General features: G+C 36.9%; 1 protein-coding gene across 2 annotated transcripts; it reads right to left on the bottom strand.

Annotated features, from left to right (window-relative positions):
• Positions 1-208: 208 nt before the first annotated feature.
• LOC113770851 (protein RRNAD1) lies at positions 209-6,033 on the bottom strand. 2 transcript variants are annotated; one of them, XM_027315458.1, is made up of 11 exons: positions 5,782-6,033; positions 5,575-5,658; positions 4,983-5,057; positions 4,311-4,391; positions 3,726-3,865; positions 2,932-3,189; positions 2,526-2,700; positions 2,351-2,434; positions 1,981-2,197; positions 1,474-1,670; positions 209-469 (listed from the first exon to the last, which is right to left on the bottom strand). In XM_027315458.1, exons 1-11 carry the CDS (start codon positions 6,016-6,018, stop codon positions 275-277), a joined length of 1,743 nt encoding a protein of 580 aa, XP_027171259.1. In that variant the 5' UTR covers positions 6,019-6,033; the 3' UTR covers positions 209-274. The 2 variants fall into 2 exon arrangements, with proteins under 2 accessions (XP_027171259.1, XP_027171260.1); XM_027315459.1 differs by having other exon boundaries at positions 1,474-1,664.
• Between the last annotated feature and the right edge of the window lie 11,270 nt (positions 6,034-17,303).

Here is a 17,303-nt window from a genome sequence, read left to right as displayed (position 1 = left end):
TTTGCTGTTTACTTTTCCTCTTTAAACCAGCTTAGCTTGTCTTTCCACAAAAGCAAATGATTTCAATTTGACCTCCTAAGAAGCAAAGCATACATTTCAGAATCACGATTTAGGTTTCCAAATGTTCAAGCGGCACCTATGGGCAAAACCTCATTTCCAGCCCTACACGAGAAGATACATATACAACTTTATGACGCATTATCCCCCAGCTATATATAACACTACTAGCCCAGGATGATTCAAGGAACTAATTGGTGGTTTAACTCCCTACAATCTACACAGGTGTCGTCCTTTTCTTTGCGATTAAAGCTACGTTCCTTGGAGATAATACAGGATCAAATATAGGTAACATGACTGCTTCTACGATACTGCCTTGCTCCTGGAGGAACAACAATCTATCAAGCAGAATAATAGTTTCCAGAACGGGTCCCAAAGCAGCACGAAGAGACCAGTAAGGTCCAATTAATACCTGGATAAAATTTGCAGTTTGCAAGACTTGAATAAGCTTACACATCAGGCAGAAACAAATGGCATAAAAAACCTCACTGCAAAGTTTAACTGGACAAATATAGGTTCCCATATCTGCTAAATGTAGTTTTGGTGAAGGAATCGGTCCTATTAGGTTTAGGATCCCTACAGTTCTCCTAACATTTACATGATGCTCATTGCTGAAGGCAAGTGCAAGATTTATAGTCACAGTAAAGTTTTGGAAGCATTACTTCTAGTTATCTGTCCAAAACTAAAGCTCTAAACCTGATGCCATGAGGATGATACTTCCCTTTCTCCTTCTTTAACCTCTTATCTTCAAACTTCATCCCTCACGGCAAAAAAATTTTCATTTCTAGGCAAAATTTTCATTTAAAATCAGCCTCGAATGTTCAGCTTGTGTATGTAGTATGCACCGAGAATACTGTTTATTCTAGTTGTTTCTGGCCAAAGATCGAGCCCGGGTACTTCTCCATCAGAGAAATTATAACCAATGCCTCAATTAATGGTAGCAAATCAGTCATATGGCCAACGCCTTTCTCAGTCTTTTGGTGAGGCTAAGATCCACATGAGCCAATTCCATGCTTAAAAAGTTTGAATTCATGATGGAAAAAAAGAAAAAGAAAAATGGCTGTTCAACTACTGACCAGGAATCAAAAAGTTGCATCTTTCGCACACAGCCAAGTGCCAGACATCCTTTCTCTAGCAGAGAATTTACAAGCAGTGATGCCTAGCCTGTATATAGGAAACATATCTAATTTCCTCTACCTTTTCTATTTTTTTTAAATATATATATGTCCACTGCATTTAACTTTTATTAAGCAGATTTAGATATGTGATGTGTACAGGAGAAAATGTGACAGTTGCCTGGGAGTTAAAGTTCTTAGTCATCTCACACAAAGAAAATTTTCCAGTGACTGTGTTTCTGAGATCTTTATCGTATCAGAGGATATTAAGAAAATATGATAAGGTAGAAGAGCAACTTACAGAAAATGGTTCTGTTTCCTCCCACACTTTGTGAAGTTCTTTGTCCGACAAATAATGGAGGCCAAGACGGTTTAGTCCAGAGTGGCAAAATTCCAAAAACAGTGAGAATCTGTCAAAAGAACTAGTCTCTTCATTCATGGAACTCTCACCAAAAGATTCACAAGAAAGGCCATCAATATCACAGCATGAACCTGCAACTGGAGATCATTCAATTACCAAGTGAAACTACAAGCATGTAACCAGCATCCTTCTATTTCTTGCTCAATCTCCCAAAACCTTCTATGGTGTGAAAATTACATCCACGATAAACTGTAATCAGCTCAGGCATACCATGATTAATCTACTCTACTTAATGTAGCAAGTGCTTGGCACTACAAGCACTAGAATACTCACACTGACTGCTTCAATAGTATGCGGTGAAGGCATGCACATGTAAGAGAATCTATTTCTCAAAAGGAAAATGGAGAATGAGTTAAGCTTAAAATGAGTATCTCTAACGTAGTTTACCTTTTTTCTCAGTATCTCTGCTTTCTATACAAGCAAAGGCAAACCGACTTCCTTCCTTAGAGATGTTTGTAGATGAGGAAGCTGAGAAGAATTTAGGCTCTTCATAGCTCAAATTAGACTCCAGGATCTTCTGGTGCTGTTGGCGGCGTAAAGCTTTCCCTTGACGCCCTAGGGAAGGACTTTCCATCAACAATTTTGGATAATATTGTGAAAGAACCTGCAAAATGACATATCTATAAGCAATGGAACTCAATAACTAATATATGAGATTTACAGTGCCACCACCAATATTAGGTACAGTAAACTAGAGGATTACTAGATCACTTGCTGCAAAAGCAAAAACAAAAGAAAACTTTTTAAAAGAAAGTACCATCTGGAAAGCAGCACGAAAAGCATGCAACTCAAAATTATGAAGGCCAGCAAATTCTCCCAAACACTTCCACCTTTCTGCACTCTGATAAAGGAATTGAAACTAAAAAGTATGAATAATGCAGAACATTGGAGAAAACAACTTCACAGAAGTTATAAACATGATAAGCACAAACCTGACAAGCAAGATCACGCGCACTTCTCCCCAGTGCAAAGCCTGTAAATTTAACACCTTTGCTCATTGGAAACCCGCAGACAGAAGAAGCTTTGTCACTATCATCCTCGGACAATAAATTGTAGCAACACCCAATGCTAATGACAGATTTAACTTGGTCGGACTCCAAGAATGTCCTTATCACACAAAAACATCAAGTCAAGCAAAACATACATAATATAGATACTCAAGGATCATAACAAACTTCAGTCTGACTGATTTCCCACAATGAAAACCTACAGGAAAAGACTAACAAGAGAGGAAAGGAGAATGCTCCATCTCTAATTAAGTGTCAACACTTTCATATTCTTTTTTCCCTCAAATCTTTGATATCAGAAAAAGAAAGAAAAAAAAAAAAGGAGGCACACCTTAGCATTGTCACTGAAAGATCACCACAGGCATGAAGTCCAGCAAGGATCAACGAAGAGCTGCAAAACACATCAGAGGTAGAAGGCAATTCACTCTCATGAGGTCCTTCACGTTGTTCAGACATAATCTCGCTTACTACATTTGGCTTCTTTGCATGTTCCCCCTGAATAAAGGAGCTACTCAAGTTATTCAGCATATTAGCAGACAGCACCTGGCATGTTACTGTCTTCGGGATGCTCAACTCTCTGCTTTCCAATCTGGCAATAGAATGAAACTTTGAGAAGTGCAATGTACAGACAAATTATTTTCAATCATCAGACAGATTTTAAGATGTTATTATTATCTAGACCTCCTTTCCCCAGCAGGCCTGTCAGCATAATAGGCATGACATATAACCAAGTTGAGCACCAGGCATACCATGACCTAACCATCCACATCCATAGACAAATCAACACATACTAGCTAGATAGTTGAGAGCCTATTCCAGAAACATTTCTACAGAATGACAAAGTTGTGTTTAGTGATGATGCTCATTACCAACTTTTGGTGGAAACAAATTCTCAGGACAAAAAATTGTATGCTTGGTGACCTCCAAGACGCATGAATCGTATCTGGTTCATATTGGCATAAGGATGTATATCCATTATAAAAGAACTTGTTAAATGGAGCTGTTTAAGACACTGAAAAACTTCACATATGGCTGAAAGCAAATGAAGAGGAAACCCAAAGCTTATCAACATAATACATAAATGCAACACCAGGTATGGAAAATGTAGACAATTTGACCACCTACCCTGATTTGCGCATCTTAGAAGCATAATACTTTCTAACTCGCTCAGCTCTTGCATCTGTAACTTTCCCGTGATGCAAACAGGCATCAATTGCATACACAGAAAGCCCGTGTTGGAAGGAAAGTACTTGTGCCAGATAACCCTAGCAAATGAATGACTAATATGTGAGAAAAGTAGTTTACAGACAATTACTTCTTTTTTAATAATCTTGAATCTAAAAAATAGCTCCAAGATACAATATCAAACAAAATCCTCCATCTGCTGAACAAAAGAATCCAGATCGAGTATGACTTCAGAAAAACACTTGTTCACACCTTTTATTGCAATGAACTAATTTTCATAACTATAACCTGTCATGACACATCCTAAACTGGCCTTTTCACTTCAATGATTACATATGCATCTAGTTCTTAGTTGTTTTGAACAAAAAGATCCAGCTACCAGAGATTTTTTATTTTTCATTCTTTCGGACTCCAATAGATTAATAACAGGAAAGTATATTAACTTTTCGAAGCATGTTTCTTCTCTACTCGTGCTAGACAATATTCCAGACATGGACAACAATAACAATACAAAAGGATTGGCACCTGTCCAGCACCAACATCAACTACTCTAGTGGATCCAATATTCCTTGCAACTGAACTAACTACTGCAGCAACAGCTTCAATCTGCTCGCAAGAAATAACATCACCCATGAGTCTCCAACTTCTACAAGCCAAACAATGATGCAACACATAGAAAGTTGGCAAAAACAGAGACGAGAAAATGAGATATGCATATAGATGGAAATTTTAAATCAACTTCTATAAAGAGTAAAATTTGAAGTTTTTAAACAGCATCAAATATGTAACACAAAATTACCTAAAAGAAAATCATTCTGAATTGCAAGCTACTGAGTAAACAATATTTCAACCTCAACTAATAGTATTAAATTCTTTGTTTTGAAGCTTCATCATGAATAATAAGCTCCAGTACTTCTTCAAAATACACAATAATACTGAAAATGTTATGCAAAATTCAAGTATAGCAAATTCCTAGAGTACCATTCTTAGCAGAAGAGTGACCAGACAGTTTGTCAAAATTATAGCATCACTATTAGTCTAAACAAGAGTTAATGAAGGAACAGAGCCCCATAAAACATAACCATTAGATATGCCTAAAGATGAACGAAGTTGATAGGTAGAAAACTGGATGCAACTAAAATAGAAAAAAAAAAAAAAAAAAACTGGAGATAAAGACTGAAAACTGCATTTGCCTACTTCATGTTTTTTCTTACGATTCATGCCTTGAGCTAGAACATTATTCAATGAAGTCATATCCAGACCAGGAAATTCCTGCAAGAAACACAGAAATAATGCTTTAGCATATAGTTTTCTCCAAACAATAATTACAAGGGTTGTCAAATAGGAGTAACAAAAGTTCCTAAATTCAGTCTCCATGACGAAGCACTGCTAGCATTGTACATTCGCATCTAGAAGAACTCTTTTCTTGATAACCATCTCCATGTTGGAGTATGTTCCCTTGTACATCACTAGCAAAATCTACTATCCCAAGAAGTCATATTTATTTTGACCAAAAACAAAAGGTCACATTTAACTCGAACAAGTACCCTAAAAAAGTAACGTGCAATAAAAGTACATGTGAGAAAATGAAAAGCAAACCAGCTAAAACATGCAAAAACCTGAACACAGCTGAAAAAAAATCTTAAAGAAACACCAAAACTATATAATGCAGTAAAAAGATTAGCTTCGGAATGAATAAAGCAAGAAAAGCAGCATGCATATTTAGTGAAGGTAAAATATAGTAGTAGTAAGTAGGCAAGGAACAATTAGCACAAGATAATAAAGATACCTGGAACAAATTAGCTTGGTGACGAGGAAAAGAAAGAGACTTTAAAGTAAGCACGAATTCCTTGAGGGAAGCCGGCCAGTGATCCTGCCAACAAGTCCACAGCCAACCAATATACTCACTCCATCGTAACTGCTAAATAATAGTTTAAAGACGAAAAAAAGAAAAGGCTCGCTCAATCTGAAAAAATAAAGATATAGAGGGAGTTACGTGAACGAGACCGGAGGGAATACTGAGGAGATTTTGGATGGGATCCTTGGAAAGGCAATCCATCCAGTCTTTGGGGACTGCTTCCCAGAGGCCGTCCTTGAAGAAATTAACGACGTGGGCATCGATCAAGAATCTGTAGGGCTCAATGAATTCTATGACTGCGTTAATCCACTCTAGGGTTTCACTTGCTGTCTTGCACGAAAACATGCTCTTGCCGTTGCCGTTGCCGCTGCTCATTTTCTCCGTCCCCTGCCGGACATACCAGCTGCGGCAAAACCAGAAATGAGTAACTAAATCCGGCTTGATCCGTTCTTTTGTTTTCTTGGGCTGTTGGGCTGATGTATTTGATTCCTGGGCCACAACGCATTCCACTGTGATTGGGCTTCATTTCTACAGATTACCAAGCCTTTCCAAAAATTTCCTACAACATGTCGAGAAAAAAAAAATTCATCTCAACTTAATTGGTAGTGACATACTAACCTATTGATCATGAAGTGAAATTAGTAATTTGATTGTCAAAAGCCCTCACTTCTGTCGTTCCCAGTGACGAATTGGTGTGTATCCCTTCCCCGCTGTACTGCTATTTTATCCCCAAGACAAATGTATAGGGTGACGAATTGGTGTAGTACCAACATATTTTGCTATATCAACAACACTAAATGGTCTCACATTCATGGTCACTTTTTTTTTTATTTTGTTCTATTTTGTACTTCTATAATCGTAATTTGGTGTCTCAATAATCAGCTCTTTGGAAAAGTCAAACTCTTATTGCTATTTCATTTTTCAGGATAAATTATTTGCCCGGCCTATAAACTATTTTCATTGTACTCTTTTGACCCATCAACAATATATTGTCGCAAACGAACCCTTTGACTATATATAGTGTCATGTTTAATAAGAACTTCCATCAAATTTAATCGTCAATGCCAATAGAACGAGGGATAAAAGTGCATACAAAGTCCTTTAACTATTTATATTGCCAAGTTTGGGTCCCTTTGTTTCAGAGTAACCCTTGAACAATTAAAAGTGTGTACTTTCAACCTTTCCAACAAATTTAGTCATAAGTGCAGTCAGAACCAAAGGGTATTTTTGTCTAAACACTTAATAAAACCATGTAAATAGAATTAGAATGGTTACGACGAAGAATTCACTTCATTAACCATTTTGGATTCTTCTTCTTAACCCTTTTAGATTCTGGTTATGACAGTTACATTAAGTGGTTGGATGCAAATGTTCTTTAGTTCCGACTTGCACTTCGTACTGAAGCGACCGAAATGATTGAAAGTATACACTTTTATTAATTGTTCGGTAGCTACTCTAAGATAAAATTTAGATTAAGACCAAAACTTGGCAAGCAGAATAGTTTGAGGGTTCTCTATATACTTTACTTTTAAGAAATTCTTGTGTTTTGTAAATTTTATCCCTCGTTCTATCAGCACTAACAGTTACATTTGATGAAAGTCCTTAAACGTGACACAGTTTTGTTGAGGGACATGTTTGTAATAATAGATTCTTGAGGGGTCAAAAGAGTACAATTGAAATAGTTTCGGGGATCTTGGGTAGATAGTTTCCACACGGGATCCTCAGTGCCACTTTTTCAGTGACAATTCAGTGCCACTTCTATATTTGTGCCAAGTGTCCTATTTATTTAATTTATCATGTGTTGTTTATTTAAATTTCTTCTACCATAACGTGATAAGTGGGATTGACACTGAATTTGACACCGAGTAGTGGCATAGAGGATCCAAACTGGATAGTTTCCCCCTTTTTTTTATGGACCCAACAATAAAAAGAAATTAAAGAGAATAAAAGAGGCTACGATAGACCTAGATTACGCCTATGTGAACCGTGCACGTGGTAATCAAGAACAAAGTAGCGTAGTCCAATAGATTTCGCATTGTAATGCTACTGGCACTCGTTCATTCAAAACAAAAAACAGAGCAGTATTACTACTTCCCGACAAAGACCGTAGAGATGAGGTGGAATGAGTCTACTCGTAACAGACTTATTAATATTTGTGCTGGGTACGTACACAAGTACTTAACAAGTACAAGTACTGCTATTTCTTTTGTTTCTATTTTTTTATGCAAATAATAATAAACTCTTTCATCCAATCGGTTGTGGCCCGATTCTATTTAATAAACTCGGGGTAGGGGCCAGATTCTATTATATGTTTGCCTTTGATTCTCGGTAAAGCATTGGGTGCTTTGATGCCGCCGTCGCCTCGGAGGGCGTCCCCGCCGCTAGAGCTTCGTCCTTAAAAAGCTTTTCTGTTTGCGTTAACGGTGGGATCTGCTCTAATCTAATGCTACTAGTACTTGCTAAGCACATAGGACGGTAAGAGGACCCCGCCCTTCGGCCTTCTCCCTCCTTTTTTTTTTTTTTTATAGAGGCTTCCCTCTCTCATTATCGTCAATTCAAGAATTGATAATGTGGAGACTGAGAGCAGCGGAGTCAAATATTTCCCGTTATTTATTGTGCCGACAAAACAAAAAAAAAATTCCAACAAAATGTTTTGTTGGACATTCTTCGTCTTGTGTATGGATGATTTAGGAGTCTAACAACAGAAAGAAATACGAGGTTGCAAAAAATGTTGTGTCGAGCCGAAGCAACCTTTACGAGAGTGGTATTTGTGTTTCTTTCACTTTCGATCCGTGCCCGCTCCATCAAATTCAAAGGCCATCCATCGGCATCAACACAGTTTTGTTTTGCTTCTTAGCAAGAGATGTGTCGTGTTGATGAGCAAAAGCGTGCCTGTGAAGCAAATCAGGAGTTTGCACGTATCACCCTAACCTAACAGAGAGCTAAGTAAAATTTAACAGGATTGGCACAATATATATATGTTAACTCTAAAAATGGATCAATGGCCAAGATGAGATATTTTGAATCAACTTTCATGCATTTTGCCCAAGACGTTCAAAGTATCTTTTCAAGTTCTTTTAAAACGATCCATAGGAAAGACCCAACACATGACTTCATCTTACCCGGTATCTCGTGCGCATCAATAATGCTAACTACTCCCTCCCTTTTTTTTATAACTGACGTTTAAGGATTTGCACACCAATTAAGAAAAGTTTTTCATTGTTTAAATCTATACACTACTTTCCTTTTGTACCCTCATTAATTGTCCAATTCACAAATATTTTCTCTCACTAGAATACTAAATGGTTGTTACAAAAGAGAAGCAATAATTACTAGGAGTAGTAATTAAGAACCCTGTATTGAAAAAGAGAGATAAAAGGGTAAAATTGTGAAAAAATAATTAATGCTGCATGGGGATAGTAAAACGACAGATAAAAGTACTTAAGAGCAAATTTCTTAAACGTCAATTATAAAAAAAGGGAGGAGTAGTTACGCTGGAAATATATGCATCAGCCGAAGAAGTAATGGGAGATTAGTCACCATTAATACCAGTTGTGGTTGCATTGTAGGAACTAGGAATAATATGGAGCCAAAAAAAGAGAGAGATGAGACAGCCTTATATGCAAAAGGGGCGGTCACGTGACGACTGACTGAGAGGAGGAATCAGGAGACGTACGATACGAGGAGGGCCAAATGGAGACACATTCAAAATCAAACTAAATAAATACTCCAAATGCCCTGAGACGAAAACTGAGAGGTGAGGAGAAGAGAAGAAGAGGGGTGGAGGGCGGGAGATACCGCAACTGTAGTGATGTGGGCTAGAGATATAGAGCAAGGGGACCTCTACTGAGCCACAGTAGCCTCCTCCTGCTACTGCTAGCTACTGTAACGCACATGAGTCATGACCATTGACAAACAAAAGACAGCTCCGCCAAAGCCACTCCTCCTCCTTCTCCTCTAACCCAATGCATGCGCCACAAAACATAAACGTTCCAATTGTCTGTCCATAACTCTTTTGTCTTCTGCAACAAATTCACTTGTTTCACTAGAATATTCAAGTGAATTCGAGCGGGACATCAAAACTCTGAATCTTTACAAGAGCAATTGCAGTTTTCGTACCAAATATTTGAAATGTGAGCATTTTTAGTCCCTAAAATTTAGATGAAAGCAAATGTTAGTTTCAATGTCTAAACGCATTTTGTTCTATTAACTGATTTTTTCTAATTGCTAATCGATTTGGTCATGTGCTATTACGTTCAATCAATTTTTGGAAAAAAGAATGTCGCTGACTATAATTTGTAGTATAAGAGGATTAATTACTCACATGATGATCATGTAAGTAATTAGTCTTTAGCTTATAAATACAAAAAATTGGTTAACAGAAAAAAAAATTTAGGCTTAAAAAGCTAATTATTCACATGATCAACATCTCAGTAATTAGTCTCTTTCATTATAGATTACGACTTTTTCATAAAATTAAATGCCAGCACTTGACCTAATTCTGATAATAATCGGTAAAAATACACCACTAAGACTAAATTGCATACTAAAATATTTGGGACTACATTTGTTTTAATCCAAACTTTAGCGATTAAAAGTGCTCATGTCTCAAATATTTGGGACCAAAACTGTAATTCTCTCATTGGCAATGCAAATGTTTTTTCCTTTTTTGGCAATGCAAGTTGGCTTACTAATACCTGTAAATTCCTTGCATTTATGTGTATTAGGGTTAATTTTATTTTACATCCTTCGACTATGGCCTTGTTTGGCAAATGAGTTTTTTGGATGTTTGTCTAAAATTTTATTGTAACTTACTGTAAAAGTTGTAGAAAAAAAATTTTAAATGAAAAACTTTTTTCTCTCCCTTTCCCCCTTTCCTCCCCCTTCCATTGGCTACAATTTGGTCTCGCGACTAGATCGGGTAGAGGGGGAAAGAGAGGGTGGCGAAGGAGGGAAAAAGGGGAGAGAGGTGGCGAGAGAGGGGGAGAGAGAGAGAGGGAGAAAAAAAAGAGGTGGCCGGCACCGGAAGTGGTTGTCGACACCGGAACCGGGCGCTGGCTGATCTTGGCCAGCGACGGAGTTGGTGGTAGGTTGAGGTGGAAGAAGAAAGGAGCAAGGGATTTTTTTTTTATTTTGGGTATTTTGAAGTGTGTAATTTAAAATTTTGAAGAAGTTTTTTGAAATTACTGTTGTTAAAAAAAGGGATAGAAGACAAATTTGGCAAAAACTCGCTTTGCCAAATAGGGCCTATATCTCAATTATTAATTTGATCCTTAGATCATAATTAGGACACTTTAATTTCTGAACTATAAAATCCCGCTTACGAACAAATGTTAATGAAATCATCAAAACTAACGAAACATGTTCTAAGGGTATAGAAAGAAAATCGTATTGATCAATAACCAAAAAATTATAAAACTATAGAAAAAAGGGAGTTTAGGAACCAATTAGTGAGAATCAGCGTATAGTTGAGGGATTAAAATGCCCAAACTCAGAGTTCAAGAACTAAAGTTAGAATCAAGATATAGTCATGGGAGTAAAGTGTCCTAATTTGGACCTTAAAGATTAAAGTGGGAATCAAGTTACAGTTGAAGGATGCAAAATGAAATTAATCCTTTTTATATTAATTAAAAGGCTGTAAATCCGATTCTCAAAAGAATCCAATGGCGCATAGAGGCACAAGTGGCCAAGAAAGAAAGAAATTGGTATTGATTAATCTGGTAGCAAGAATGCAAGTAAATAATAGTAGTAAATAAAGGGCATATGTGCTGCTAGTTGGGATATGCTGTAGATACGATGGAGATCTAATTCGTTCGCATCTGAGGAATTCCAGTCTGAAAATAGTAAAAGTTGGTTTTGGTTAGGAAGAGACCTGAGAGGAGATAGCTGGCTGTGTCTGTCCAGTCAAGAGTCACGACCATAACAAGAAAGAAAAGAGACATTGAGAGAGATTTGATCTAGTAGCTGTAGGTAGCTTTGGAATATATTTGTCTTCATTCAATCGCTCGCTCGCTCACTCACTTAATACTTAATAGTTGATAGGACTGCCGACTACACACAGCTTATTATTGGTCTCCCTCCTCCTCCATGTACACACGGACACATTATTGCAACCAAATTAAGATTTATTCGCAAATTTGAGGGCTCCTTCATTTGTTTCGAAACTGTCAGGCCAATAGCAAATGGAGGTTGTGTATCCTGAGGTTAGCAATAATGATAGAGAATTGGAAAAGAGTGAGTCAATGAATATCCTTATACACAAAAAAAAAAAATTATATAGAAAAACAAGTAATTTTTCTCCATTTTTTTGTTATTTGTTAAAAAAAGAAAAAAGAAAAAAAGAGGAGCCTTACGGTAAAAGAGCAATAGTGTGGCCTGTGGTTGTTGGGAATCTGAGCAAAAGAGTCGACAGTTCACGAGCACTCTCTCTCTCTCTCTCTCTCTCCTTTTTTTTTTTGGCCCTCTGGAGCCACTGATTCCGAGATCCTCCTCCGCATTAGCGAGTTTACGTTTTACGTACAGGTACTACTTAAATAAATCAATCAGTATTCAAAAACTATAAAGCTCTGTTTGGATTAGCTATTTTTTAAAACATTTTACTGTAACTGTGTATATGAAAAATTTTTACTGTAGATATTTTTAAATTGTTTTTAGAGGTATTTTTAAAATATATTTTTGAATATTTTTATAATTTACAATTTTTTTGGGATATTTTTTTTTAAAATTTTACACGTCCCACCACTATCCCCTCCTTTTTCCTCCCCCTCTCTCATTTCTCTTCCTTTCCTCTTCCCCTCTATTTCCTCCTCCTCCTCCTCCTTCTTTCCTCTCCCTTCTTCCCCCTCCCCTCCTTCCCCCCCAACCCCAAAACCCTCTCCTGCTCGCGGGTGGTGGCTGTGACTTTAGCCACCACTCTAACCATGACCGTCTTTGTGGCGATCAGATTTGATCGTGACTAGGAAGGTTGCGGTCAGTTGAGGAGAAGGAAATTGGGGAGCGGGGAAAGGGAAAGAAAAAAGGAGGAAGGAGAAGGAGAGAGAGGAAGAGGAAAAAAGGAGGAGGAGGAGAGAGGGAGGAAAGATGAACGGAGAGTGAAAGGGTCGTGGGTGTGGGGGTGGTGGCGATAAGGTGGTGACCGTGGTGGTGGAAAGTGATGGGTAGTTGTGTATTTTTTTTATCTATTTGGAGTTGTTTTTTTATATATTGTATGTATATGGTATTTTTGAAATTGTTTTTGTTTATGTATTACCATAACATTGTAGATGAAAAAATTGTTTTTCAAAAAAGTCTGGATCCAAACAGAGCACAGTGAAAAATCCTTAAAAAAAAAAACAAAAAAAGAAAGGGGGGTTACAGCCCTAGAGCCGGAGACAATCACTGTACATAGCAGAATAAAAATAGAAAGGAGAGGAGAATGCTGTAAATATAAGGCTGACTGGGTGCTGGATTATTCTTGTTAAATAAAGACAACATCCCTGTGCCCCACGCCTACAACACATACTTAAATACTCCACTACTTTTTAAGTATGATTAATTTACAGCAACAACTACTACTCTTGCTACAAATCACTACTACTACTATACTTTAATATCAGCGTTGCAGGAGCAAGTAACCGCGTTGGAGATGGGCAAACTCACAAGGGAAGGGAGAGGACCCAGAAGAGACATACCCAAACAAATCAGACAGAGAAATATTCCACAGTTGATGATGCTTCTTTTGCTTTCCCTGTACCGGATTTGTGCTTCATAATTGAGGAGAGCAGATCCTCTGTCCAATATTTTGTGTCCAATTTTCTGTCCAATATGAAACTACGTAGTTTCACTTATTATATCTGCTGTGTGGTAACTAAAAATAGGTGGCAGTTTGGCTGCCTTATACTTTTTTTTCTTTCTTCTTTTTTGGATTTCTTTTGTTTACACAACTTCGTTACAATTCTCATCTTTTTTAAAACAAAGTATTAAAGATTTCAAATACAAAAGAATATTTAAAAAAGATGGGAATTATAACAAAGTTGTGTAAACAAAGGAAACCCAAAAAAGAAGAAAGAAAAAGAAGTATAAGGCAGCCAAACGCCACCTATTTTTAGTTGCCACATCAGCAGATATAATAAAGTGAAACTACGTAGTTTCACATTGGACAGAAAATTAGATACAAAATATTGGACAGAGGATCTGCTCTCATAATTGAGACGATCGCCGGACTGTATGCTATTAGCATAATTATTGTTTTCTCCAAATAATTACTGCTTTTAAGAAATTTCAACTCAACATGCATCCTATCCCATTCCTCCACATTTCACCAGCAACATTTTTGCATGCCTGTCTCCAAAACCTCAGCATTAAACAACTTCGTATTACTTAGATCACAATCATTTCCACAACTTTTTCTCCCCCTTTAGGTCTCTGCTGTTGTTTTGAAAGCCTAAACAGCCAATATCATCCATTAGAAGATCACAATCACTTGGTTGTCTTTGTTGGAGTATATTGTTCCTTCCACCATCGATCACTTCCATCCCCATTAAATGATTCTTTTATTCCACAATTGGATAGCAATGGCATGCATAATCTCCAAAGGATCTTTTTGTACCTTGTTTGGATTGTGATTTTTTGCTGAAAATTTTTAATTTCTTCGTGAACACACTTTTCAATCACTTTTTTATCTCACATATATCAAATCGTTACAGTCAGTGACGGAGCCAGGATTTTTTCTTTGGGGGGGCCAAAATTTTTTCGAACAAAATTATTTTAATATGTTATGTTCAAAATAATTTTCATCTATTTAAATATATGGCATCTTAAAATATCAAATATTAACTTTAATTATAAAGATATGTCTATTTCATAAATATGTAGCATAGTCATAACTAAAATTAAGACAACAAATAACATTTGATTAAATATCTTATAACATCACAAACCACCTAAGTTGCACATTATGAGAAGATGCTCCAATATGTCACTTGTGCAAAAACAAAAATATAACTATGCAATATAAATATAACTATTTTCAATTAAAAAGAGATAAAAATTATGTTAACATGTCTTGAAATTTCATCCTCTTTTATTAAACGTAAATTGAGCTTTACGTTCTTTCATAGAACTAAATTCATCTATAATTGAATCAATGGTAAATTTTCGAACAACTTCCTTTTTTTATGTACATTGTTAGACAATCATTCAAGAAATTATCTTTTATCTTGTTTTGGAATTTTGTTTTGATTATCTTCATAATTGAAAATGTCCATTCTATAGACTATAGAACGAATTAAGGATTTTTTCCTTGGGAGGGGGGCCAAAATTTTTTTGAACAAAATTATCTTAATATGTTATATTCAAAATAATTTTCATTGATTTAAATATATGACATCTTAAAATATCAAATATTAAATTTAATTATAAAGGTATGTCTATTTCATAAATATGCAGCATAGTCATAACAAAAATTAGAACAAGAAATAACCTTTGATTAAATATCTTATAACATTACAAACTATCCAAATTGTACATTATGAGAAAATGATCCAATACGTCACTTGTGCAAAAACAAAAATATAACTATGCAATATAAATATAACTATTTTCAATTAAAAGAAAGATAAAAGTTATGTTCGCACACCTTGCATTTGTTCATATCTTTCTCATCAGTACGTGACATCACATTGAAAACAATTAATGAGTAAAGGCCAACTAAGCATTGTCCCTTCACCGTTCAGTGAACTGAATGGGGCAGTCCAAATTCACTAACTCCGGCTTAACACAACAGCAGCAGCAAACCAAGCATCTCCTCTCAAGATATTAATGTAATAATCACATGGATAATGTTACAAACACATGGTATGCCCACGGCGCAACTATGATAAAAAGCTCAATCACAAACGTACGGTTCTAACCAGTATATTAAGGAAGACAAGAAATGAGTAGGGGGCAAAAAAAAAAACTTACCTTTGAAGAAGATACCCACCTAGCACACGGGTCCAACCAGTACACTAAGGAAGACAAGAAATCAATAAAAAGCTATACTCATTACCAAGAACGTACGTGCTGCATCAGGGCTGGGCTGGCCGCCGGAATCCCCTATATATAGGGGGTTTTCCGGCGGCTTGGGGGGGGGCTTAAGCCCCCACCAGCCCCCCCTTAAATCCGTGGCTGGTTACAGTACATTTTTTTTCTAAAAAATAAAAAAATAAAAAATCCTAAAAATAGCAATTCCAATAGATTCGTCCGCTCCTTAAATTCTATCCCACCTCACTGTCATCATCGTGCTGACTATGATGATTTCCTAATTTAAAGACTCAAGAACATGTTTAGCGGCAGCACCTGAAAGTTAATCAGGAAAATGCTAGTAGAAGGGAAATGACCACATTGGCCACCGGCGGGCAGAGGAAAGAAGGGAGCAAAATATCGGACACAGCACTATAAAAATAAAAATAAAAATAAAACCATCTCGAGAGAGGATGATGCCCCGTCGCCCCGTGGTCGAAGAATCGAAGCCAGTTCCCAAAATGGGATAAGAAAAGGACAACAAATAGAGGTCCGGCCCCCAAGAAATGGCCAAAAACTCATCATTCAAATAAATCATGAGCAGGTTGCTGGACTGTGAGAGGTATGGATGAACAAATACGTTTATTACTCCGGACAAATGGTAAACAAATGGAGTATTAGTCGGATCCGTCGGTAACGGCAATTGTGCGGGAGCGCTCGAAGACAGCATAGTAAGTAGTAATAGGAAGGCGAAAATTTGATTTAGGATCTGATGATGATTATCAGTAGCATTACTAAACAGATTTATCTTTTCATCATCAAGTGTTCGTCTAGATACATATTCCTGTTTCAAGATGTACGTACATGTTTCCAATCCACCTGAAGTTTTTTTTTTTTTTAAAAAAAAAAAAACCACCTGAAGTAGACATGTCAAAACGATTCAACGTGTACTACTATTTGGAATAAAAAAAAGGGCCCTTTCTAAATCTAAAGATTCTACACACAAAATGAAATGCATAGCACATAACCGGTTAGACATCAAATCAAAAGGGGGGGGGCTGCTGATGATAGATATCCAATGCAGTGGCCACTGGGCAGCTCTCTCCTCCGCCAAGTGTTTTATCTATTTGGGAAGGGGAGATGCCATACCACACATCTAAATCTTTGGCATGCACGCACACAGCGGAGGAGCTGGGAGACAACGACAATTGAACAAGTTGATGTCCACACTCTACAGTCCCCAGTCACGAGTCCCCAACCACCACTCCGCCCCCTTTGATTCAGATGTTGCTCTCATTGCCTTCCTTCTATTACACATGGACAAAGCTATTATACCCTCCTCCACCGTAAGTATGGATATGACCCCATCAAATTTAAAACCGTCAAAAGAGAGATACAAGAAAGGTCCATTTAAGTCTGGGCCGCCATACCAGCTTAACGGTGAGCAGTCCCATCCTCCCAAGCCCCGGTAGCTAGCCAAACTCACGACAATATGCCCCATTATATATATATATATATATATAGGGCCTGTTTGGCAAGTAAGTTTTTGACCAAGTTTATCTGCTACAAGTTTTTTAATAACTTTAACTACAGTAGCATCAAAAAACTCCTCAAAATTTTTAAACTATACACTTCAAAATATCCATAAATTTACGCACTTCAAAAATAATTTTTTTTTA

This window comes from Coffea eugenioides, chromosome 5, assembly GCF_003713205.1.
Source record: "Coffea eugenioides isolate CCC68of chromosome 5, Ceug_1.0, whole genome shotgun sequence".
Lineage (NCBI taxonomy): Eukaryota > Viridiplantae > Streptophyta > Magnoliopsida > Gentianales > Rubiaceae > Coffea > Coffea eugenioides.
The sequence above is the reverse complement of the archived record's forward strand: the minus strand, read 5'-3'. Positions and strand labels throughout refer to the sequence as shown.

Excerpts from the sequence above, each read along its gene's own strand:
- LOC113770851 (XM_027315458.1), bottom strand. The coding sequence starts at position 6,018 with ATGAGCAGCGGCAACGGCAACGGCAAGAGCATGTTTTCGTGCAAGACA. Across the intron at positions 2,701-2,931 it reads CTTTCAGTGACAATGCTAAG|GACATTCTTGGAGTCCGACC; the intron begins GTGTGCCTCCTT and ends TTGTGTGATAAG. Across the intron at positions 1,671-1,980 it reads CAGAGATACTGAGAAAAAAG|TTGCAGGTTCATGCTGTGAT; the intron begins GTAAACTACGTT and ends AATGATCTCCAG.